Source organism: Bicyclus anynana, chromosome 1 (assembly GCF_947172395.1).
Source record: "Bicyclus anynana chromosome 1, ilBicAnyn1.1, whole genome shotgun sequence".
Classification (NCBI taxonomy): domain Eukaryota; kingdom Metazoa; phylum Arthropoda; class Insecta; order Lepidoptera; family Nymphalidae; genus Bicyclus; species Bicyclus anynana.
The window spans coordinates 17038466-17065728 of NC_069083.1; the positions used below are offsets into that span (position 1 = coordinate 17038466).

General features: G+C 36.8%; 1 protein-coding gene across 2 annotated transcripts in view; it reads left to right on the forward strand.

Moving 5' to 3' along the window:
* The window catches only part of LOC112050120 (ras-related protein Rab6), a 35019-nt gene extending 7772 nt beyond the window's left edge, over nt 1-27247 (forward strand). Inside the window, exons 4-6 of one of the 2 annotated variants that reach the window (XM_024088273.2) lie at nt 11459-11664; nt 12477-12543; nt 22095-27247. In XM_024088273.2, coding sequence (XP_023944041.1) covers nt 11459-11664; nt 12477-12543; nt 22095-22165 — 344 coding nt within the window. In that variant the 3' untranslated portion in view covers nt 22166-27247. Of the gene's footprint in view, nt 1-11458; nt 11665-12476; nt 12544-16104; nt 21483-22094 lie in introns of those variants that run through there. The other variant, XM_024088274.2, reaches the window with a different exon arrangement.
* Nucleotides 27248-27263: the final 16 nt, after the last annotated feature.

Genomic DNA, 27263 nt, shown 5'->3' on the forward strand with positions numbered 1-27263 from the left:
ACGGACTTTGTCGTGTCATGGTGCTGGAATGACAACCTTGCACTTGATAGTGTGGTGTTAGTCAACTCCCCAATGTGTGGACAGATGGCATCTTACAGGCCTTTGGATGCAGGCGTTTTCGGGCTCAAGGCCAAAATGTAGTGTTTGAAAGTCCCTGCGAAATGTCCAGTAAATTCACTAACTTCGTATGTTAGCCACCTAATAATTAACTACAAATCAATAACAATCGCATTTTTCTTGCTCTGTAATGCCTATTATAACTAAAATCACAATTGGTCTCTATACTAATAAAAATATCTATACTAACATTATAAAGCTGAAGAGTTTGTTTGTTTGATTGTACGCTAATCTCAGGAACTACGGGTCGGATTTGAAAAAGTCTTTCAGTGTTAGATAGCCCATTTATCGAGGAAGGCTATAGGCTATATATTGTCCCCGTATTCCTACGGTAACGAGAACCACGCGGGTGAAACCACGCGGCGTCAGCTAGTTCTATAATGTCTAGTGAATTGCCCTTATCATAATCATCATCATTAATAGCCGATGGTCGTTCACTGCTGGATGTGGGCGTCTTGCATTGACTTCCAAACACAACAGTTTCGAGCCGCTAGCATCCAGCGGCTCCTTGAAACCCGCTTGATGTTCTTGGTCCACCTAGTGGAGGGTCGACCAACGCTGCACTTTCGGGCGAGGGTTCGCCTGGGTACTCCAACGTCAGCTCTAAATCCAACATTGTCCAACGCGACGTCCATCGACCAACATGAATCGGCCTGCAGAAAGATAATGATCTTCAGTAAATATCCTCCATCTACTAAAATGATGATCTTATGTAGAAGTTCGTCAGTGGAAAGCGCGATATTCAATTTTCTTTTTAGAAAACTATAAAAACTCTTACTACGGGTATTTACTGATATTTTACGATCTAAAACGAAATAAAACCATGAGCTGAAAAATACGTGTCCGGGGAATTTATCACCTTTATATATTGAACGTCGGGGAAAATTGATGTGAAATGAATTTTTATGTATGTACTTACCTATTTTGTTGTTTCATCATTTTTCACGTTTCATTCTTAATTGGTCATGTAATCTAGTAATACATTTACAAATTGCGTTTGTGTGTATGAATAAAAGTAAGATATCATTTTCAGTTTGTCGTCACGATGTTCTAATAAACACGCTCAATGCAAAGTGAACATTTGCCATATTTTTTTATAATTTTTATAATATGACCAATATTCCCATTCTCCTCCAACTAAAAAAAAGGCTGTGCTAGAAGTGGGTACGACAATAGACCAACGGGGCGGGGATCGAACCACCAGCTCAGCACTCTTGATGATGAGTCCAACCGCTCTTACCGTTGAGCTATTGAGGTTTTTGAGGCTATTGAGGCTTTGATCTGAAAGTCTATAATGAAATAATGGAAAATAAAAAAATACGGTGCCACATTTAGACACAGAAAAACAGACACATCTAACGATCAAACCAATAAATCCAATAATACCCCTCGTTTTGCGTCCGAATTGAAACCTCAATAAACGTCTTTCATTGAAATAATCCAGAGTAAAACCTGAAACGTCCAGATCAGTCCCGAACAGCTTGGAGTATACTGAAAGGTTTTGATGTTATTCCTTTCATACAAAAAAAAAAAAAATCGTAGAATACTTATGTTCAAAACTGTTCGATCTAATTCTTCCGTTTTGTAGTATTGTTGGGTGTAATCTTTGGATCTACTGAACCGATTTTGTAAATTTACAACTAGAAAGTCATATTATTTGTGACTGTCATAGGCTGTATTTTATCCCCGATAAATACGGGATAAATCCCCGAACGGGAACGGGAACTATGTAGATGAAACCGCGGGGCGTCGGCCAGTCTACGAATAAATTGACACTAGATCAGAGTAGATAATCATATGGATTCAGTTCACACGCTCTAGTTCCAGCGGCGATGCGTTCACACAAAAATGTGGCAAAACCTACTAAAATTAGTATCGTTATAAAGTTAATTAAATTATTATTATCGTGTCTCTATTCAAATTGTGTATTAAGTTACGAGTATACGGATTATACGTAACTGATATGTAATACTTTATGATATAAAGAATACCTACTTACCCTTAGCCATATCTTTTAAACATGACTTAATGGAACCGCAGCGGCGTCACCGGTTTTGGCAAACGTGGATGCTCTGGCAGAGTTAAATTAGAGGGCCAGAGAGAACAATACACGCCTCTTAGTGCTTAAGGGCGTATCTCCGGTGATCCTTAGATCTCGGTTTACTGTAGAGAAAAATAAAAACTTACTGTGTTTGTGGGCTGAATGAGAGAATCCCTGACACCTTGGTTTTTTTTTTTATTTTTTTTTTTATTATTTACAAATGAGCCCTTGACTACAATCTCACCTGATGGTAAGTGATGAAGCAATCTAAGATGGAATCGGGCTAACTTGGTAGGAGTAGGATGAAATCCACACTCCTTTCGGTTTCTATACGACATCGTACCGGAACGTTAAATCGCTTGGCGGTACGTCTTTGTCGGTAGGGTGGTAACTAGCCACGGCAGAAGCCTCCCACCAGCCAGACCTGGACCAATTAAGAAAATCTCAATCTGCCCAGCAGGGGATCGAACCCAGGACCTCCGTCTTTTAAGAATTATAGAATGATTGTGGATGGTGACTTAAGAAATTGGTAATCTCGTCCTCAGAGTCTATGTCGGATGAGTAATCAGTGGGTCAAGTCAAGGTCAATTATCTAAAAGTATAACATCACTGTTTGTATGTTTTGTATGTTAATGTTTTCCATTAATTGTACGTGATACGCTATATCGGTAAAAGCAGTCAAAACAGCCCCTTTACGGTGCCGCAGTCATAACGTCTACACTTTTTATCCTGCATTTTATTCGTTGTGCAGCAATGTCTGTCTGAAATCTGAAATGCATTGAATAAAATATCGTAGGTATCATTGTAAACAAAAGATTGTATGATTTCAATTTGGTTGCATGCAGAGCTCTGAAACGCAGAAAGTGTGCCACTGACCTCCGCAATGGAAGGTTGAACATTATTTACCGCCTCCAAAAAAGTGGAAGATTCTTTTGTTTTTCCGTATGTCGGGAAATCTAGATTTTTGTATAAGTATACTAGCGGACGCTCGCGACGTCGTCCGCCTTTAGACCTCTTTAATCCGGCCCTGTCGCAAAATCCGTTGTTAGCGGACGTCTACTATTTATAAACTACCTCCCTGCCAAATTTCGTTTTCGTACGTCAAGCTGTTTTCGAGATTTTGTGATGAATGACCTTTCGCATTTATGTTATTCATATTTAAAACTACGAGAAATATAAGAGAAAGTAGAAATATAGAGAAGTGCCATTTAGATTTTCTGGTCCTTTGGTTTTCCCAATATAGATTTTTTTTAATTTTAACAACGAAGTGCAAACAAAACAATATGCCGAGGCTTCCGAGCTTTAGCGAGGCTCTACAGTCATTATGTAAGTTAGAAGTTATAATAGAAACTTCATCTAAGAAATTTGTATATATTAAAAAAAATATTTTGTCGTACACCTGTTTTTTCGATTTTAGGTTAAAAACTCATACGTAAAAAATACACAAAGTATATGTACATTTTTAATTGCGCAGTCTTTTAAAATTTATACATCAGACTATTATGTGCGGATTACTTAATTCCGATACGTAGGTGGACGAGTCATTGACTCACTGCCGAAAAATGTAGAAATTTTGCAATGTGTTTCATAAAGTTATAAAGTTACAGCCGACTCCGCCGCTACGCCTTTCAATTAAACGAATTCACTTTCTCGCCGCACTGCCGAGATAATGGAACTTGTACTTTAAACACAAGGGGGGAGGGTCCAAAATGAGATTACACGCATCGCGACATCGGAGACAAATAAAGTTGTGGATCGTTGGTTCTGTTTGCGACGACCTTGCGTCCCGCCAGTTCAAATATTTATCTCGAACAACCCCTAAACGTCTAACTGCGGGGCCACGTCCTTGGCGATTTCAGCGATTACCACAAGGCCACAGACTAGTTACGTAAGGTGGAACTTTGTTGCAGGACGAGCTTTTACTAAAGTTTCTTGTATAATAAGTTCAGTTGAAATTTCAGTTTATTTTTTTTCTTTGTAAACTTTTGATGATGTCGTAAATTGTTTAATTTTAAACAATTATAACCTGTTATGTCTATTTCAAAACAGCGGACCCAGATGATGGCGTGAAATTAGGTTGTTGCTAGTGGACGCTCGCGACTTCGTTTTTAACTTCGACATTTGGTTTTTTACAAATTCCTCGGGAATCATGGATTTTTTTGGGGGTGAAAAGTCTATAAAAGCCTATGTGTTAATCCAGAGTAATATCTATTTCCATTTCAAATTTCAGCTGAATCGGTTCAGTAGTTGCGCTGTTAGAGAGTATCAAACATCCATACAAACTTTCGCGTTTATAATATTATAGTAGGATTCGTATATTTTTTTTCTACCTCCTACTAAATTAAGAGGCCTACCATAAAAGAAGTATGGTATGCATCGTTTTAATCTTTAAAATATGCTCAGTGAGCAGACACTCAGTTTCAATAGTTTTATGACATGTAGATGTATAGTAGGCTATGAGACACGACTACTTATTTTACTTGACTACGTTTTTGTTTGATCGCTCTATCGCTTATGCCATAAAGCCATGGCCCCGTGACACATACGAGACGGGTATTCTGGATCTAGGGCGTGTGTCAGCCTATTTAGGGCATTGAATTCTGCCATTTCACACAAGACCTGGGGATATCGACCCCTTTATATCCCTTTACACCCCCGCCGGCGCGTTTACTGTAGGTAGACATACGTGTAATATTTACTGTACAGTCTACATTTTTTGGGATTTGATTTTTGCTAAAGGTCCTATATCAAACAAAGTACCTATGTAAGATAACATATGATTATGTTTACAAGTTATAACATACTAGCCGACTCCTCGCAGTTTTACCCGCGTAGTTCCCTTTCCCGTGAGAATAAGGGAATGAAATATAGCCTACGACACTCACAAATAACGCGGTATTTTAGTGGTAAAAGAATTTTCTAAATCTGTTTAGTAGATCCAGAGAATATCCCCTACAACTCTTTATAATATTAGTATAGAAGTGTAGATAATAATTTCTATAGTCTGGCAAGATCGTTGATGGCACTCCCATGATATGCGGGCGACGGGGGGATAGATTGCGCGCGTGTAAAATCGTGCGTGCTTGAGAAATTGAGTTGTGGGGTTTCATTCATCGCTACACGCCCCCCGGCCCGCGCGGACCATCGGGAGTGTTACGAACGAAGTTGCCAAACTATACCTTAAACATGGCGACAATATTCGAGACAATACACACAGCGAATCTTTGGCTACACACGTGATAACCCAAATATTCGCCTTATCTTGACGAATGCAGCTGCCGTATTGCTGTATACTAACACGAGCTTGATTATGGGATCTCGTGAACTGCGACCCAACAACAAGGTTTTTTTGTTTTGTTTTTTTTTGTTTTTTTTTTTTTTTGATTACAAGTTAGTTATTAATTAATTTGTTGATTTGATTACAAGTTAGTTATTATTCTGATGGTCAGTCATACAGTCTCGGTAGTGGACGTGGAGTTGGAAAAATTCATTTTTTATCCACACCTTAGACGGTTTGTACGCGGTATTGTACGCTAAATTGCTTGGTGTTACGTTTTTACCGGGTAACTAGCCTCTGCCAATGCCTACTATCAGATCAGACTTGAACCAATTTTGAAAACATATAATCCTTGGTGATCCCTTTCTGGCAAAACTCCAAAGCCTAGCCAACGCTGGAAGTTTAACTATTTGATATTTTACAGGATATTTTTCGGATAGTTAGAGAGAGCTCAGGATTTTATTAACCTAGGTAATTCCTCAATAATTTTACCATCGCACTGCAAGGTGATGTACCTATTAGCGGCGAAGAGTCCACACATGCCGATTCCCGGTTACCTTTTAAAAATCCATACATACATTTTACTTTTTGTAATGATGAATGAATGAATTTCCTTTTCTGTGTGACAGCTTATCTTCGTCAAAATTTCACTGGTACCTACCTATACCACAGAAAACATATGCAACATATGTAGTTGATGTATCAAGACCCGTTGTTAAATGTTTTGCGTCTTCTTTTCTTATATGGCTAGGGTTTGGAATACTAGAGTATGTTTGACTGATTTATTTACAACTGTGGTACAATAGTAAAGAGGCATAATCTTAACAATCTTGAGCCGTATTATGCCTTAACACATCAACACTTAAGTGAGATCGTGGTCAATCGCTATACCATATTAAAAGAAAAACAAGTTACATTATATTAAAGTCTTTATTAAAATTATTGCGAGTCGGGAGCGTGTCGGCGCGGGCGGCCCATTATCTCATGAAAGATATATTGCCTGGCGCCCGAGAGATTCCCTCGAGCCGGGATATACAAAATGTTACACGGTTTCAACATTTTAATTTAATAAAGATCTCTTTGGATATTAAATTTTTGAGAATCTTAAAAGAAAAATATCTTGACCGAGGAGCTTTGGTAGGGTGTTTTTGTTGTAAAATGGTATTTTGTGTTTGTTATTTGGATAGTTTGTTATTTGGACCTCTGCCTCCGATTCCGGAGGGTGTGGGTTCGAATCCGGTCCGGGGTATGCACTTCCAACTTTTCAGTTGTGTGCATTTTAAGAAATTAAATATCACGTGTCTCAATCGGTGAAGGAAAACATAGTGAGGAAACCTGCATACCAGAAAATTATCTTAATTCTCTGCGTGTGTGAAGTCTACCAATCCGCATTGGGAGCGTGGTGGACTATTGGCCTTACCCCTCTTATTCTGAGAGGAGACTCAAGCTCAGCAGTGAGCCGAATATGGGTTGACGACGACGACTTGCTGTTTGGTAGTTTTTTCTTCGAACTCGAGAACGACTTGACTGTTTTAAATTTTTTGTTTGCTCGCAGTAAAAGAAATTATGGAAATTTGGTTGAAGTCCACAAGTCAGTAGGTAGTATACACAGAATAGTAGGTATAGATTGAGTGATATAATTTTGATTTTTTTGACTTGTTTGTCTGTACGGACGCAGACCGTGACGCTTTGTGACTAAATCTTCACTTTCGTGTTGGTTTGCCTTTTTTAGATCAAATAATTGTTTGATTATTTAGCTTTATTTTTCGTCTCAAATAATTTACATTGTATTATAAATACTACAGCGCCATTCTGTAACTATGTTTTTATAACTCGAATGCGCCTTTATCTCTTTCTGTCTTACACATGCCTACTATAGATAGAAAAAGATGGAGACGAATTCGAAACTCGCACTGTCGAGTTATAAAACATCGTTATGTACTTACCACAAAATGAATTTTCATCAATAAAACTCGCTATTTTACTCGTCCGCAAGTACTTTTCAGGCGGACTGTATCGATTTTTTTGATGAGAAACCTTACTACGATTACAATAGCGAATTTCATTGATAAGTCGGAAAATTCATTTTGTTGGTTTGAAAACTCTGAACTCAAAATTGTTATTAGAATTGTTTTATGTAGGAGTATGGGTTTTACAAAATCGTGCAAAAACTACTTACATCATCTGTATTTGGTATTACACTGGACACTGGAAAAGGCTGTACTTTGGCTTTACTTTGGCTGGTGGGAGGCTTTGGCCGTGGTTAGTTACCACCCTACAGACAAAGACGTACCGCCAAGCGATTTAGCGTTCCGGTACGATGTCGTGTAGAAACCGAAAGGAGTGTGGATTCCATCCTAATCCTAACAAGTTAGCCCGCTTCCATCTTAGATTGCATCATCACTTACCGTCAGGTGAAATTGTAGTCAAGGACTAACATGTAGAAAAAATAAAAAAAACTGTACTATTGAATCAAGGGGAATTTAGTTTCCAAACAACATTCTTCCTGAAATTAATTTAATTTTATAACGTCAGGTTCATATATACATATACTCAGACGCACAATTATCCGCCCACTTTAATATGACGCGAGTATATTAAAATGGGCGGATAATTGTGCCTCTAAGTATATTTTTTAGCTTGAACCATCAATAACAAAGAACATGATCCCGAACAAAGACTACTATGTAACAAGACGAATATGTTTACTTCTTTTTACGAATCAATCGTTAAGTTCGCTTTATTGTCTCCTGTGGGATGTTCGCCATTTTCCGATACTAACACTTTTAAAGTACTCTACGGAATTATAGACGAAACGAAATTGGGTTCAACTTCAAGCCATAGAGACGTTACATGGTAGATGTTACATGTTATAACAGAGTAATAAAAATGGCGTTTTCCTGTCCAAACCATGGCGATCAGTGACGCAAAACACTACGTGCTGTGGGACGTATATACTTTTTTTTCATAATGGCACACAAGTTGATGACACTTCCATGGCGGCGACGGGAGGGGAAGGTCTGCGGGGTTATGAATTCGTGCGCGCGGGCATGGCTACCCCCTCCCGGCTCCCGCGGACCATCAGGAGTTTTACGATCGAATTTGCCAAGCTATAGTTGGAATTTGCAATACAGTTGGTTACTTAATCCATGTCGTCGTTATCAACCCATATACGGCTCACTGCTGAGCTCGAGTCTCCTCTCAGAATGAGAGGGGTTAGGCCAATAGTCCACCACGCTGGCCCAATGCGGATTGGCAGACTTCACATACGCAGAGAATTAAGAAATTCTCTGGTATGCAGGTTTCCTTACGATGTTTTCCTTCACCGATTGAGACACGTGATATTTATGTGAGTGCATGCCCCGGATCGGATTCGAACCCACACCCTCCGAAATCGGAGGCAGAGGTCATATCCACTGGGCTACCACGGCTCTTAATCCATGTAACCAAAATGTAATAATTGATTTAATTTCTCTTGAATCATCATCATTAACAGTTCCTGGATATAGGCCTCTTGCATATTATAGACTTCCAAACAAAACGGTCTCGAGCCGCCAACATCCAGCGGCACCCTGCAGCCCGCTCGACGTCCTCGATCCACCTAGTCACCTATTGCCTTATTTTAATCGTCGTTATCAACCCATATTTGGCTCACTGCTTAGTCGAGTTTCCTCTCAGAATGAGAAGCGTTAGGCCAATAGTCCACCACGCTGGCCCAATGTAGATTGGCAGACTTCACACACAAAGAGAATTAATATAAATAAATGGCATGAAGATTTCCTCACGATGTTTTTTCTTCACTGTTTGAGACACGTGATGTTTAGTTTCTTAAAATGCACACAGCTGAAAAGTTGGAGGTGCATGCCCCAGACCAGATTCGAATCCACACCATCCGGGATCGAAGGCAGAGGTCATATCCACTGGGCTATCACGGACAAAATTTAAACTTTTTAATATTAATGTCGCGTACCTACATGCTTTTTCTATTTCCTTGTTAAATATTTCTATGGTTTAGGCACAAGGCGTATAATTAATGCGTTCACATCGTCGGATTTAGCGATAAACCCTCGCTTAATGCTCGTAACTCCACTGGGTTCGAACAATAAACGCGATTTTATTGATACTCATTCTGATATGAATATAATTGCTTGTATACTCAAACACAGTGGTGGAACAATATATTTGTTTCCAGTGTCGAAGGCTGACGTGATATTTGTATAGATACTCGTACGTACAATAATAATAATTCATTTCTAATTAAGCAAAAATCATAGGTAGTAGTAAAATATTTTATACAGACGGTTAGAAATACAGATTCGGCCTGTCCATCATGCTATAAGGCTTTAATGAACGACGAGACAAGATGTATCGTAGTACTTATGTATATTATTGAGAAAAATAGCATCATGAAAGACATACTTAGTCAATAATGTCATGTTTCCTTCTCTGCCATCAATAATGTCAGTACGTTTCCTTTTATGCAGTCAATAATGTTAGTACGTTCTCTTTTCCGCGGTCAATTATGTCAGTACGTTTCTTTCTCCACCGTCAATAATCCCAGTATGTTTCTTTCTCCGCAGTCAATAATGTCAGTAGGTACGTGTCCTTCTCCGCAGTTAATAATGCCAGTACGTTCTCTTTTCCACAGTAAATAGTGTCAGTACGTTTCCTTCTCCGCAGTAAATAATGTCAGTACGTTTCCTTCTCCGCAGTAAATAATGTCAGTACGTTTCCTTCTCCGCAGTCAATAATGCCAGTATGTTTCATTCTCCGCAGTCAATAATGTCAATACGTTTCCTTCTCCTCAGTCAATAATGCCAGTATGTTTCATTCTCCGCAGTCAATAATGTCAATACGTTTCCTTCTCCGCAGTCAATAATGCCAGTATGTTTCATTCTCCGCAGTCAATAATGTCAATACGTTTCCTTCTCCGCAGTCAATAATGCCAGTATGTTTCATTCTCCGCATTCAATAATGTCAGTACGTTTCCTTCTCCGCAGTCAATAATGCCAGTATGTTTCATTCTCCGCAGTCAATAATGTCAATACGTTTCCTTCTCCGCAGTCAATAATGCCAGTATGTTTCATTCTCCGCAGTCAATAATGTCAATACGTTTCCTTCTCCGCAGTCAATAATGTCAATACGTTTCCTTCTCCGCAGTCAATAATGCCAGTATGTTTCATTCTCCGCAGTCAATAATGCCAGTATGTTTCATTCTCCGCAGTCAATAATGTCAATACGTTTCCTTCTCCGCAGTCAATAATGCCAGTATGTTTCATTCTCCGCAGTCAATAATGTCAATACGTTTCCTTCTCCGCAGTCAATAATGCCAGTATGTTTCATTCTCCGCAGTCAATAATGTCAATACGTTTCCTTCTCCGCAGTCAATAATGCCAGTATGTTTCATTCTCCGCAGTCAATAATGTCAATACGTTTCCTTCTCCGCAGTCAATAATGCCAGTATGTTTCATTCTCCGCAGTCAATAATGTCAATACGTTTCCTTCTCCGCAGTCAATAATGCCAGTATGTTTCATTCTCCGCAGTCAATAATGTCAATACGTTTCCTTCTCCGCAGTCAATAATGCCAGTATGTTTCATTCTCCGCAGTCAATAATGTCAATACGTTTCCTTCTCCGCAGTCAATAATGCCAGTATGTTTCATTCTCCGCAGTCAATAATGTCAATACGTTTCCTTCTCCGCAGTCAATAATGCCAGTATGTTTCATTCTCCGCAGTCAATAATGTCAATACGTTTCCTTCTCCGCAGTCAATAATGCCAGTATGTTTCATTCTCCGCAGTCAATAATGTCAATACGTTTCCTTCTCCGCAGTCAATAATGTCAGTAATTTTCTTCTCCACCGTAAATAATGTTAGTATGTTTCCTTTTCCGCAGTTAATAATGTTAGTACGTTTTTTTCTCACCATTCAATAAAGTCAGTATTTTCCCTTTTCCGCGGTAAATAATATCAGTACGTTTCCTTCTCAGCAGTCAATAATGTCATTACGTTTCCTTATCCGCAGACGCAAACTCATTTCACCAGACATCGAAGTGGATCGATGACGTGCGCACGGAGCGCGGCTCTGACGTCATCATCATGCTGGTGGGCAACAAGACGGACCTGTCGGACAAGCGACAGGTCTCCACCGAGGACGGCGACCGCAAGGCCAAGGAGCTCAACGTTATGTTCATAGAGACCAGTGCCAAGGCTGGCTATAATGTTAAACAGGTAATTATTATAGTACAATATTGAAAACAGCTTTCGAAAAGTTATTCTGAGTAGTTGCCGTTCACCCCAAACAATATTAGTGTATGCGGCATGCTTTTACAATGTCCAACGCATCATACTGAGATAGATGCCCTGAGAACTTACTTATATATCTTTCTCAAAGAAATGCGATTGTACAAATCATAATCACCTAATATCTAAATGTCATCTGCCATATATTTGTGGTTATACTTTTTAGCAGAATATTAAAACTATAATTTTTAGCAGAATATTAAAACTACAATGGCGTTACAATTTAAAAAAAAATCATCAAGCGAACGCCCAGATATTATAAACTTTAAAAAACTTAATTTTACAATCATTATCATTATTATCAACCCACATTCGGCTCACTGCTGAGCTCGTGTCTCCTCTCAGAATGTGAGGGGTTAGCCCAATAGTCCACCACGCTGGCCCAATGCGGATTGACAGACTTCACACACGTAGAATTAAGAAATTTCTCTGGTATGCAGGTTTCCTCACGATGTATTTCCTTCACCGTTTGTGATACGTGATATTTAATTTCTTAAAATGCACACAACTGAAAAGCTGGAGGTGCATGCTCCTGGGCTGCCACGACCCATTTTACAATAGCAACTATTGAGTTTCTTGCCGGTTTCTTCTCAGCAGAACCTGCCTTCCGAACCGGTGGTAGAATCTTTACAAATAGTCAACTGACGTATCAAAAGTGTTTGTAAGCTGAGCCTACTTGAAATTAATGAATTTTGAATTTGAATTATGAATAATTATACATAATAAATTAATATTTCCAGTTATTCCGACGGGTAGCAGCCGCACTGCCCGGCATGGATTCAGCGGAGAGCAAGCCTCCTGAAGACAGTATCCTTTTTATTACAAAAATCCATTATTTTTGCAATAATAACACTTTTGGGACACAATATCATTATACATCTCACGGCCATAAGAGGATTCAACCCATAATAGACATCTTAATAGTTTGTTAATCTTCTGGGATAAAAACTGTTGGAATTTTGTACAATACTCTACACTGATTTTTAAGTGTCATCCCATTTACAATAAAACCTCATCTGTTACGGTATCCAATAAAACTATAACCGACGGGGAAAATTTTACTAATGTGGCAATATTTTAAATATTATATACCTATAAAATGTTAAGTTAGCACGTCTGTTATGGGAAGAATCTCGAAGATACACGCACAGACACACCTATTTCAATATTTAATTTTCGTATTTGGATTTATTGTGTATTATTGGATGTATGTGGTGTAATCATAAATAATTTGTTCATGAAGCTAAAAACACTAACTGATATTTTGGCCATGGTTGTTTTTATATAATAAGTAATCTTATTAAGAAGTCGAAAAATCCATGCGTTCGTAAGTTACATTAAAGATAGTATAAATCACAATAAAAACGCAAAAACAACACACTTCGCTACGCTTCGCAGAAGTATTTGTAGCGTCGCTTCAACGCGATTGGGAACTAGAGTCACATTTATTACGATTTCCTATATAACGCGAGAATATTTTATTGACGGCCCCGTTTGATGTATCAGAATTTCTTATGTATGAGATATTTGTGTGAAATTATCTAGAGTGTAACACTATCCACTATTCCCTATGATTGTTTATAAAATGACTTTATAACTTTTGGTTCTAAAAAAACTAACGTTTCGTTATTTTTTGTTTATTAGTTGGTTGAATACATTTTCTGTCTTACTTTGGACCAGCTGATATAACTTGTACGTTTTGATCTATTGGGTGGGCTTTTAAATTTATAATGTTATAATCATAATAATGTAAGAAATGATCGCGTCAATAATTAGTATTTCCAAGAAATTCCATAAAGCGTTTACCGTAAAAAAGCTATTACACCTTTTAAAAAAAAAAGATTTCCGCACGCTCTAAGAATGCGTGCACGCACGCTCCAAGTGCGTGCACGTACGCAGTCGAATGATTCATCGTACAGTGATGGCCTCTGGTTTCATATGTGTGGGTGATGGTTAATACGGGCTAACACGTGTGTAAGTAAAGTTAACATTACTAATGTATTGGTGTCGATAGTGCCTGCTTAGATTCTTTGCACATATCTCTATTATTAGCTTTAATTTACCTCTACATTATTGCCGATTGAACTGTAGCAAAATCTCTTAACTAACTTGACTGATCCGCCTATTACGACTATTCCTTTGTTGTTAAGAAATACACTGAAGCTGTCAATTAAAAGATTTTCGTTCAGCTACCTGAATATAAACCTTTCAAAGTATTTTTTTTATTACAGTAAATTTCAAATAAAAATTTGAATTTCGTTTTAAGAAATACAAACTGAAGCAACAACGAAGTAAGTAAATGGTTTGACGTGAGCTCTAAAACAAACCCTTTTTGAGACTAAAAAAAACGATGTTGACGTAATATTGCATTCAGTTAGTAAATTTTGCGTTTGTAAATAGGATTTGCATAACAATTTGATTGCATCTTGTGCTTGCATTGGGATTAGTATTTGCTATAGGGAACCCGCATGACTAAGTCCTCGTCTGCGCAGTACAAAGTTAGTTGCGGGGTAGACTGTAGTTGCCAGTTAGAAGCGAGCGGTAGACACACGCATTTCCGCCCGCGTACTGCACGAGTGGCGTGGTAAGTGGGTAGAGACGTTGTATGACCACGTTACTTGTTCTGCTGCATACTCAGACCAATTATTGTATAGGACCTGCCTCGCTAGACGTTACTTTTCTGTCAAAATAAAGTATCAACGATCTTATGCGATTATAAAAACTTTCTCTATAGAATCGATGTTAAATAGGTGTAATCGTGTTCGTCGGTTAAAGAACTCGGTAAAAATACCTTTTTGTGTAATTGAATTGTGTAAAAAACGGGCAAAAACTTTTAGTTTAGTTTAAGATATATACCAAATCTAAGCTCGTTTTCCTCAGAAAATGTCAGACAATTTTGTTTGTGACTATGAGTGCGATACAGGTCCTTCTGTAATTGGTCTGAGGCTGCATACCATGCCGTCCTGCTTATTTTGTCGGTTTTGAGCGCGAGTCAAAGGACTAATACGTACGTAGTACGAGTAGATCAGTGTGTAGGCAGACAACACTGTATTCTGCGGAATGGCACTGTAAACTGGTACTGCGGAGACGATTTTGCAGTTGGCATACCCATAGAATGAATAGGCGAGAGTTTGTTCGGTTTTTCTTTCTACCTCGGTTATTTTGTAGATAAGCTCTACAAAGACACGTTTTTAGGGTTCTATGATTGACGTTTATTATCATTCAAACGTGGTTTACTTGGTAGTATTAACAAACTGCATGTTCTTCTTCACTGTAGTCTGACAATTCATTGTGATATGTATTTCCATTAAATTTCTCCTCATTTACATCAGTTTTAAGTATACTTCTGTACATAGTATTCATGTATTTATAATATTAATTATTGCTTTTGTACTAAAATAGCTTGATAACAAATTATATTGTTAAGAATTTTTGCATTGAATTTGGTGGTGGAAGGGTTATAATTTCTAAAGTTAACTATTTTCATACCTAATAAAAGAGTAGTTTTATTTATTAGCGAATGATTTATTAATCTAGGTAACAAATAAATATTTGCGAAAGTATACTTCTCATATGGATATATTTTTGCTAATTATTTAAAAGATATCAACAAAGCAGCCTTATGGAACAGTTTTTCAAATGACAGTAATGATGTATATATAACCAATTAATATGGTTACACTTCCACTATAACTTATACGTGACTTAGAGTTAGTGATCATCTATTTAACTGTAGTAATAAAAGCTCATTGTGCTTATTGAGTCTTTTCGCCATAGGAGACTCAGCTGAGCTTAAAAGCGACGACAACGGAAAAGTTTGTATGGATGTTTGTTTGGTTGTTTGTTTGGATGTTTGTTACTCTTTAACGGTGCAAGTACTGAACCGATTTGCCTAAAATTTGGGATGGAAATAGGTTTCACTTTGGATTAACACATAGACTACTTTTCATCCCGGAAAAATCCATAGTTCCCGCGGGATTTGTGAAAAACTAAATTCCACGTGGACGAAGTCGCAGCCTCCGCTAGTTGTTTAATATTCTTTATGTAAACAGAAAGTTCTTTTAGACTTATGTACATTGTTACTTGATGTACATTGATAAATATTCGGAAAGTTAGAGTCTTATGAAAAATGTTGAGAAATGTTGCACCGGCCGATTGCGTTTCTGACAGGTCGCAAGGCCAAACATATTTCATTACATTGCCTCGTTATTTTGTCTGATGAGACAAAATATACTATTGGTTGGTTTCAATACATCGTTCGCTATCTTCGATCGATTTTAAAGTACAAAGTTGCTTTGTTGATACCACAAAATGTAGCCATAGAGTCCGTAGTAGTTTTGTTTTATTTCCTTAATACTATATGTTCAGTGCACGAGGTGATCCTGCGACAGGCGCCCGGCGACAGCAAGGAGCCCGACAGCGGCTGCGCGTGTTAATGGCTGTAGCAGCGCTCGCGGCGCTCCCACCCGCTGGCTCGGCGTCACCCGGTCGGTAATAGCATAGCTTAGCTAACCATTACAATCGCTAATTGGTTCTGATAATCGGAAATACTCAATATGATCGATACGATGCGAACAACATATCTTATGAAGACAACTACAAATAGGGATGATGACAGTTTTTTAAATAGTATATAAATTATTAGTTAGTTACCATCCTACCGGCAAAGACGTACCGCCAAGCGAGTTAGTGTTCCGTTACGATGTAACGTGGAAACCCAAAGAGGTGTGGCTTTTCATCCTCCTAACAATTTAGCCCGCTTCCATCTTAGATTGCATCATCACTTAACATCAGATGAGATTGTAGTGAAGGGTAAATAATAAAGAAAGACATTTTGTAGAAGTAACAAGGTATCGTTACTTTCGAGCTACGGGGATTAAAAAGGTAATATTTGCGGCACAGATCGCTCAAAAACGCCATTTATTAGATGGCACGAATGACTGACGCCATTGATCATGGTGTTAGATTTGTAGGGCGGTCAAACACAATTACAAACATCTTTGTTATTTTTGCGTTTATGTTTATACCTGGAATAATGAAAAATGTCACATTGCACGTAAGGTAGCTACAATAAATGATTTTTCAATTCATTTTTGATAATTTTGAAAATTGAAAAATCTTATTTATTTTATAAACATCATTATTTTAGAAACATTTTAGGAACAACATTATTTTTTATGTATTAATTATTTAATATTGACCTTATTTACCCGAATGTCTTATAAAAATCAGTATATTCAAACCTAGTCATCATCCCCATTGTTGACCAAGTAGCACCGAATTGGAAATATCGCTCTCTCTGTCGTTGCGATAGGACAAAAGAGAGCGACAGTTCCGGTTCGACTGCTCATATGTTATTTTGTCTTCACGAGATATGGCCTGTGTTGCACGTTAGGCCACGTGTTTTTATGATTCATATGCAATTATGTAATTAGACTTTGTAGAATTTCAAATATGCCACTGGTTTACATCGGTCCATAGTAAGAAATTACACCAATACAATATTAAGCCGATGGCATACAATGTGGTATCCATTTTCAAGCTGGTAAACCATCTGATTGAACGAAAAATTGTTTAAAAAAGTCGTCTCAGTGATTCATATAAATTTTATTATTCTATTTTTTAACTGGTGGTGATTGCATGGTTAGCTGAACTGTGCTAGAGATATACATTACCGGATGACACTTCTAGAACTGCCTTATCTCTATAAATGATATAGCCTTACCACAATTATCTGCAATATTGGTTACTTTCAGCTTTACATGTTTAAAAATGCATTGTCAATCTGTCTTTTTTTATTCATTAAATATTACGTATTTTTATTTCATTAAATATTACGATTTTCTCAACAAATATAATGTAAACAAAATGTTTCTTGCTCAAAGTAACCGATTTTGTTGTACTTTTCATGTCACTGTTGCTCTGAATGAATGATTAATGTGTTTCTGCGGCAGCTCTTAAGGTTTGTAGACTTCTCATATAGTATTATAATTGATCTCTCTTACGATCTCGCAAATCTCGCTCAGATTATGCTACTTCAATGTTGGTCAACCTTTCCAGCTGAGTTAAAAGTTTTTGTTAATATTAAAGGGCAAAGTGCATGAATGAAAACTCTTCCGTGTAGGGGTAGTCAGGGAAGGTACGATAACAGAGAAAAGAGAAGATGGCGACAGACACATTGATTATGCATTCGTTGCATACGTGTCGCTCCCCTGTCGTCTTACACCGCACCCCTTTACCTTATGGACGAGGAGTGAAGCCCTTTGTTTATTTTTCGATTAATGCGATGGTAATCTAAGAAGTTTGAATTTCAGACCAAATAGATTGCACTCTACCCCGAATAGAAAAAGATAATTTTATTAAATGCGAGTCTTCGTGTAACTTTCCCTGATTGTGAACTGATCCCTAACCCAGTTATTAATATCCATAATCAAAGTTTTATTTGTTTAAAGTTTCTATGATCCGATACTAATGGATAATAGTATATACAGCCTAAGTTATCAAGGAGAGTTTCACGAATGTTAATGTCAGTTTCTTACTAGACAACAGTTGTATAATGATAAGATGTGTTACTTTATCAATTGATATACTATTAATCATCCATTCAGAGCGATCGTTCGGTCTGGCATAACATAACTGTGCTTTTGTGTGTTAGCATTTAAAGTGATATTAGATTTTAATGTACATTCAGCAGTTGAATTGGCACGGTTTGCACAATCGCTGCCTTTGACTGACCGCACATCGAGCGTGTCCTGCGCTTATATAGCATATAGTTCACCCGACGTAGTCTTGTATAAAAGCTGTGAGCAATGCTTGGCATTAGTCTATCAATGCTAAACACTCTCATGGCAAAGAAAATCGGCAATTTCAAGGCCAACGCGCTCTTATAAAAACATTATGGTTTACATTACAGAATTATTGTAGTGTAGGACAATTTACGATTTATAAACAAAAAAGTTCTTGGCTAGTGTCCACAAGTCTCTTGAATGTCTGCACTCTTGGTTCAATAATCTCTGTATTGGCAGAGAGTTTGAGATTGAGATCTAATTTAATATCTAAATAGAGGGACAAAAAATATTAATTGTGTGATTAAATTTACCCAAGACGACCAATTAAATTAAGTCTATAAACTTCAAGGGTGTAAATTCAGCTAAGATGGAATGTAATGGTCTAAAACTCAATTTAACCTCTATAATAATAGGTTGTAGAAATTTAGAGAGTTAGCTTTAATTCCAGCTAAGTTGGGTGATCTATATAGTTTATTGGTCCCTGAAAAGATAAAATATTCAGGTAACAATGAAGGTAAGCATATAGAGTTAATGCAACATGTCGGAGCTGCAATGTTGTTAACACGAAAGCACGAATACACTTTGGGATGTCTTTTTGCTTATGTGTTGTGGCGAACGTGAATTCGTTGACTTGTGTACAACTTTAATGAAATCCTTAGGACTGTCAAGATTATTTTGAATATTAAGTTTTCCTTCCAATATACTATTCTTGTTAAATCAAAATGCCAAAGCAAATGTAACACACATTTGGTTTTTTAATTACAACACAAATTTTGAAAAATTCTGAAGGAAATAAACTTAATGTTAAATAAAGTTCTACATGAAATTTTAAGGAAAGTATTCTATTTAGTAAAGAATAGAAGCTACATAATTTTCTTTCCTTTCCTCTTATTATACAAGAATTGTGGCTTATTAAAAAGTGCCATTAATGTCTAAATAGCTCAACTGTTTTGGTCCATTGGTCAAAGCGAGTTTTAAAACTCGCCCTGACCAATTTCTTACATTACATAATCTCCCCACTTGATTGGAGGGAACGAATTACTTGGACTTTGAAAACATGGCTTAAATTTATATGTCTTTAAATTATTGTAGACAGTATTTTCGGCAGGAGTCTTTAAATTACCTACAGTAGAAATTGTAATCTTTAACTATTCTTTTGGTTTTACTCGTTTAACGAATGTTCCTTTTGCGACATAGTAAAGCATAAATAGTGAGAGGGTGTCACACGAATTCGAGTATGCAAGTGTGAATGCGCCAAGCGTTTAGAATTAGCGATATGTGGAGCTGCTCTAAAGGTCATCATTGACTTCCTTCTAACCTCTCCACTCTCCAGTATGACTTGCCAGCCTTGTCTGACATCAGCACATCTAAATGTCGTCTTTTAGAGGATGATTATACTGGCTTAGTGTCTATACCAAGATACCAATCTGTGCTAGAGTTGTAGAAAGGAAGTCAGTGATCACCTTAAAAGTGTATATAGCGAACGACCGCCGTCGCCTCGTGGTTTTCTATTGTATTATGTATTATTTTTATATAAATATATTGGTAGAAATAGGTTTTCCGCTCTTATTTTGAAATGAGAAATATTTTACAAAGGAGAAAATTCTGGACACTTCAGTAGGCTTTCACTCACTTTCACTTTAATTGAGTTGCTAATATTTTTAAATTTAAATTGAAAAACAATTGTATAATGTCTCTTAGAATTTGATATCAGGTTTTATAGAATATCAAAACGGTCTATTGACGTCAACTATGAAAATTATCTCTTGTGAAAACAAAAGTTAGTAACATAATTGAACATCGCTCAGAAATAAATTACAAACTTCTGAGTCCATGTCAATAAAAAGTTACAATGATTTGATTTAACTCGAAGATGCTTTTTAAAACACTTTGTGACATACCAAGCGTTTTAACAAGCTTAATTGAATATTATGTGACGTCACTAACAATTAGTATTTTTTTACTGGTTTAGGTTCTAGGCTTTTTTAGTTTGTTTTGTTTCATCATTGTAGTTCGCGTTAAAAGCTCAGTTATATTATGTACTTAAGTAGGTACAATGTGTTATAATTGGCTCAATGTAATGTATCTTAATATCATCTTATGAGAGAGGTGACGCGGTCTATGTACATTAGTATTATTTATTTACTTTAGTGCTTAAGAAAATCTTATGATTCTTTATAATATTATAATATCTTTTTTTTATTAGATAGTTTTATATATAAACTATTAATCAGGTTTATGTATAAATTGACATTTTTACAGTAAACTTTGTAATAATCGAAAATTTCCATTCCAGCTTTTATATTTATAATAATATGTAATTAACAATAAAGTAATCAGCATAATGACATAGGAGCAATAATATTTTATTCATTAGTTGTTGCCTTGCATATCCAAATATATTTCTTACATTTTATAAAATAATATGTTGTTTAAGGTTTGTAATTTTTAAGTGAGATTTTATATATTATAATTTTCGAGATTTGTTTTTACTTATGATTAGATTTACCAATTATCACAATGTTGAAAGTTCAATGATGCACCTGTATAAAATGTCTGTATACTTTATCGATCTGAATTTAAGCAAATTCCATCTTAACTGCTTCAAAACGTCCACAGATCAAAAATAATAGGTATAATGATGTACTTGCAAAAAATATATACAATCTGTCGACTGTCAATACCGGAATCAATCTTAAATATCGGTGCAGTGTTGACCGTTCAAAAAAATTCTTATGTCAAAATTATACTATATAATTGACGCAAATTTTTGTATTCTAAACTTTATATTTGTGTACAAAAATGGTGTCAATTCTTTTGCTGCTCTTGTGTTGACTTGAAGTCGAGTGGAGTCAAGCTTGTACCTTAGAGTGATAGTTGTATAGACATTGTGTCTGCGACTTGTTTGTAAATACCCGTATCTCACGCTGATATTTTGAATAAAACTTAAAACACTAATTATATGAGTTTCTTTCAATAATTTACCTTATTCAATCAGAAATTGTGCACGCGTGCATCGTGCTCTTGATTTAATTGAAACCTATTATAAAAACTGAATATATTTCTTTCTGTTTAAATTTTTCATTGTAACTTGTGTATCTTTCATGTAATGAAATTTATAACAATTTACCCTGAATTACATTTCACTTGATTGTGAAATTCGCCCAAAATATTCAGTTCTAAAACGATGTTGAAACTTTTATTGAAGTAAATTATCTTCTACTTTACTACAATGAAAAAGGCTACTGAGTACTTAATATCTGATTTAATCTGATACAACTTGATGTCAAATTCTTTTCTAGTAGGTATATTTTGTTTAAGTATGTTTGACCTTAAGTGTTGCGAAAATAAAAGAATTATTAAATAAAAAAATTAAATTCATCTGAAATTTAAGGTCTAAGATGCGCTTTCTTTCACTGCGTTGGGTCGAATAAGATGGGACTGAGACAACTACGCTCCATTGCTCGATATTTGTCTATTTATCTACACGATATGTCGTTGGTCGCATGCTAGGCCTACAGATCATTAAAATCAAGTTCCTCCAATGTCCTTAACTCGGCCACCAACCAGCTGTCGACCTGCAGACTCAGTCGCCCATGGGCTCGGAGCAGGAGGGCAGCGAGAGCGGCTGCGTGTGCTGAACCCCCCGCCCGCACCCCGCGCCCCGCACCGCTACACGGAGCTACGCCTATGGACGACTACACTAGCATAAACAATAGCGACCATAGAGTCTTAATAACAAGGCAATAGAAATGGCGTGTACGCGTGATGTTTTTATAACTCTAGTGTGAGTTTCGAATTCTTCTCTATCTCTCTCGAGATAAACTCATAATGTCGAGTTTTCATGGATTCATGGCATTCGTGCCGGTTCCCTCATGTGGCAGAGAAAAACTCCGAATACAACAGGATTTGCGACCCGGGTGTAGGATTAAGGAGTTTTTATGACAACCTTCATTGCTTCGTGCCCTGCCAAATCTGAACTATTTTGCCAGTTCTAGTCAGGCCAAAAAACCGGTTACTGAGAGATTTTGATGGTATGTCTCGCGCATCCACAAAAAACTGACTATTGTATCTTTGAATAACAACACCTTGGCTGTATAGTTGGATGTGTACACGCAGCTGTTGCCTTGTTATCAAGATTTCTATGCGAGCGACGTTCTTAAATGTTTTTTTGTTATTTATAAATTTTTCTTTTTTTATTATATCGAGCGCACCTGTGACCTGCTAGGAAAAAACCGTAAAAGATCTCAAGCCCCTATTCGCTGTCACATTGAAGTCATAAAATCTTTCATACATACGAATCTAGATGATTTTTACTTGGTAAGTCAACACAATCACAATATTGTGCTTTTGTAGTGGTTATTAAGCGCAAGACACAGGCGACCCACACTAAACGTTTTGCTTCAATCTTTCTTATTCGAACCGAACGTCTTAAGTATGGAACGCTCTTCCGACGTCTGTGTTTCCTGCCACTTACAATAACGCCTTCAAGTCAAGAGTGAATAGGCATTTCCTATGACGCACTTGTCTTAAAGACAGCACGTCCCTTAGAATTTATCACTGCTCTCTATCAGGCAGTATAGTCAAGCGCAAACTAATTCATTTACTATAGCGCCTAGATGTAGTATGATGGCACAAAACTGATTTGTCAATGGCTTAGTCTCAGTATCTGAAAATCATATTAACGAATAAAATCCGGGGCGAACTCTATGCACTCGTAGGTATTTCTGTTGGGTTTTCGGACAAACGCTAGCAATAATATAGGGTCCCTAATACCCAACTCGATTTATTACGTATTTCTGTCTAGTTTCAATTGATCTTTCAGAAATTGGGGAACAGAGAATCGGGCTCCAGATTATGTAAATACTAAAGTTTGTTTTTAATTATTTATTTATTTTAGAAGAAAATAAAGTACCTACGTTTACGTCAGCGGTAAATATGGCTACGGTGGTTGACAAATATGCAATATACCTACAGGCTGTCTCAAAAATATAAAAGTTCCAAATATCTTAAACTAATTTCGTAAGTCGATGTATCTTCCATTTGAGTTTAATCTATTACTGATCCATTATTAATGGGACATCCTGTATATATACTTATTAGGTACATTACATCCATGATACATTTCTTGTTCGCAACGGATACCTTCGTAAAGAGCACCTCGACATCTGTGCCCGCGGAATGAAACGATGAAGCACGCACTTTGTCACCGTCTAATGAGACGCAGACGATGAAGTTTAGCAAACCCTTGGTCTGGACCCGTTTGCTCAGATTGCTGACCGATGTGACTGACTGATTGATGACGACTGACTTCCTCCCCTATTCTTTTCGCCTTGAATTATCTTCGACATGGAAATATACCTACTCTACACTTGGTATGGTACTAGATCACGGTATGGTAGGTAGGGGAAGTCCGGGAGACTTGACCCCCTTTTTACTTAAACGTATTTAAAGTTGGATGTGTAAGTGGTAGCGGCTCGATTTTTTGTAAGTAGAGCATATGTCTAAATAGGTATCGTTATACATTAATAGAATGGCAGTATGATAAATATATTGGGTGCTGAATTCCTTTTTTTGAAAAATGAGATGTGGCTCATGTCTCCCCAGCCCCTGGGAGAGTTGATCAGGGGATGAGGGAGACTTGACCATATGCATATAAATCAGAGATAATACTAAAAAACAACAGTTTTATTGAAAATATTTAATAATAAAACACACAAATGATTTAACAGGGTAGATAAAATTAGGAATAGGCACACACTTTTGAATAACATTCAGCATAGAAAGCATTTAACATTCGTCTTTGTCAGTCAACCCAACGCAATCTTCATGAACATATCTTTTGCATGAATTACACATCAACTTTGTCAGTTTTTTCTGGAGTTCTGTTTGGTAAACTTCTTGCGGTTATAACCCTCTTTGGGTTTGTATCGAAACGGCATGATTTTCCTTAAAAGAATAATAAACAAATTAATTTCACTCAACATCACATACATTGATCTGACTTCTAGATCAGTAGCTTAAACACTCGTGACACGTATATCAGAATCAACAGTGGAATCACGAATACTACCATAATAAATACCAAGAGTCGCGGGTTCCATCCCTGCAATTTATTGCGGGGATGGAACACTGGCTGATCTGAACTGGACTCTGAACTGATCTCTTGGTACAGAAGCAGCGTTCACTAGCACTGTAACAAATGTGTCGTTAAACAATAGGTACCTACAATCAAATCAAATTCAAGCACAGCGCTGGAGAATTGAACCACTGATCATGTCTCCCTAACATGAGCCTGGTCAAGTCTCCCGCACCCCCCTTTGCCGTATTTAACAGAAGTTTTCTTGAAACTATTACAACTGCGGTTTAAACTGCTTATCTTAAGTAAAACTATATTCATCATTAAAAACAATACGATTAAACAACACCACTTACCTATAAAACTTTTTGATTTATGCGAAAATCCAAAATCGTTGATATTTTTACTTTTCTACCACGAAACCCCGTTTACGCCGCTCGTTGCAAAACTGAACTGATGCCGGTCAAACTGGAGTCGTCATTATACGCGCCTCATGTACGAGTATGACGCAAGCTGTCAACAGCGCCGGTCACGCGAAATTTAAATCCAAATATTTGAGGTGGTTCAAGTCTCCCACCTGAGCAAGTCTCCCGGTTTTCCCCTACTCATGATATCACGTGTTAGTGAGATGCGGGGATATTTCTGTGAAGATAATTAAATGAATGATACCTAAGCTTGCAAGTTCAGACATTTGTATGAAATGCAGAAATTATGTGAGCGTTAGGTACCAACTGCTTGTTTCCTTCGGCCCGGTTCTGCATCTCAGCAAACGTCCAGACTAGATCACGTATAGATTTGTAGGTACACGAAGATGGTGCGAAATGCGAATGTCATGCAGGGAAATTGGGACCTGTGTCGATGAAGTGCGGGGTTCATGAGTAGCTGAACGAGGACAAGAAAATCGATAGGTACAGTTAATTATAAGTATTTCTTTTCAATGGCTCTTGTTTTGTGTTTCTGCGTGCAACGATTCTGACAACACCATCTGTTGTTTGAATGATAGCGATTATATAATTAATTCAACTGTCATAATTTTGGGAAAGAACGGAAAATATCGGTGTTTGTTTGACCAGAATAATAAAAACACCTGAATAGGTGTGTGTTACGATATCAAATGGAAGAAATTCGATCTTTACGCGGGGATTTTTATTTTCTGGTCTATAGATATTCCTAAAGAATGTCTGATCTCTTTCAAACTTATTAAAAATCTAGAAAATTTTGATTAGCTAAGTTTACTCGGAAGCATGGTTGATAACCATAGCATGCTTCCGAGTAGTACTTACCTATTTGAAAGTGAAGCAATGTTATTGGAGGGAATCAAACAGCCAGCATGGCAGATTCGCACCGTTTTGTGGAGAGGTACTCAATAAATAGTTGCGATCTGCAGATGATACCTAAGACTAATCTAATATTGTAAGGATTTAATCTCTTTTATAGTGATTATATTATTATGAAGCACAATTAGTATTTTAACTTGCTAGTTCATATTTTTAAGTTTATGTTAGCAGTGACGTAACAATATGGCGGTGTAACGACGCTCCTGATTAATTTTTAGATAGTTAGAGTTGGATATTTATTTTCAATTTATTTTATATCTACTTGAAAATATTCACATGTCAGGTAGGTATTCGTTTATTTTTATTATAAATATGTTAAATATCATAACTTATTCGTAACTTAGTGAATCATGTATAGTTGACTTTGAGGGTTTTGGGGTATTCATTAAATTTTCCATTTCCTCCTTTTGTTACGTCACTGTATGTAAGTTAGAAAGAAACCGATTCAGTAATAGGTACAGGACGGTTGGAAATTTTCATGAAATTTGTAACTTTTAATAGAAATTATTCATTCATAGAGTACACTGCCGAGGTAGATCAGATTGTTTTATATTATACTTATTACTCAGACTTAAGGAAAACATAGACGAAATTATCGCTAGCAAAACTCTAAAAGATTTTGTTAATTTAACCTATTCGTACGAGTAGTTATGACTATTTTAAGCAAGAGCTTAAATAGCTTGACAAAATTATCCAGCAATTAATCACTCATTAAAAATCACTTAGGTGCTACAGCACCTAAGTGATTTTTAATGAGTGAGTGAATTTACAATGTAGGTATACAATACCTACATTGTAAATTCTCCTCCTAAAAGAATAGACACTAGCAACTGACTGGTCAAGCGGACATTTATGCGTTCTAAGTAAAAGACGCAATTCCTGCACTTGAAAAATATATTTTACTTGTGTCCGATATTGAGGCTATACCATGTACCTACTGTTATATATTCTGTAGCTATACTTCATTATAAACTCCTGGCTTGATTGGGACTGCTTCTTTTGTTTTTACATTTTTTGTTTGTTTATATCTGTGTATAAGCGAATTCCTTCTACCGTTTTCCTTGAGTCTGAGGTCTATTGTAGGACCTATGTATTTGTTATTCAAATGAACGTACGGAGAGATAAGGTTTTATAGTGTTTTTATATGCATTAATAATGTTACGAAATCGAATTGTGGTAAAGTAAAGAATTTACGTTCTCATGCAATATGCAATGTGCTTTAGCTTCGATAAATAGGAAAACGATTGTTTTACAAATATTCGAGATTAGCATAATGTTCCGGATAATAAAAGCGTTTTAAATACAAATGTTGTTTTTTTAACA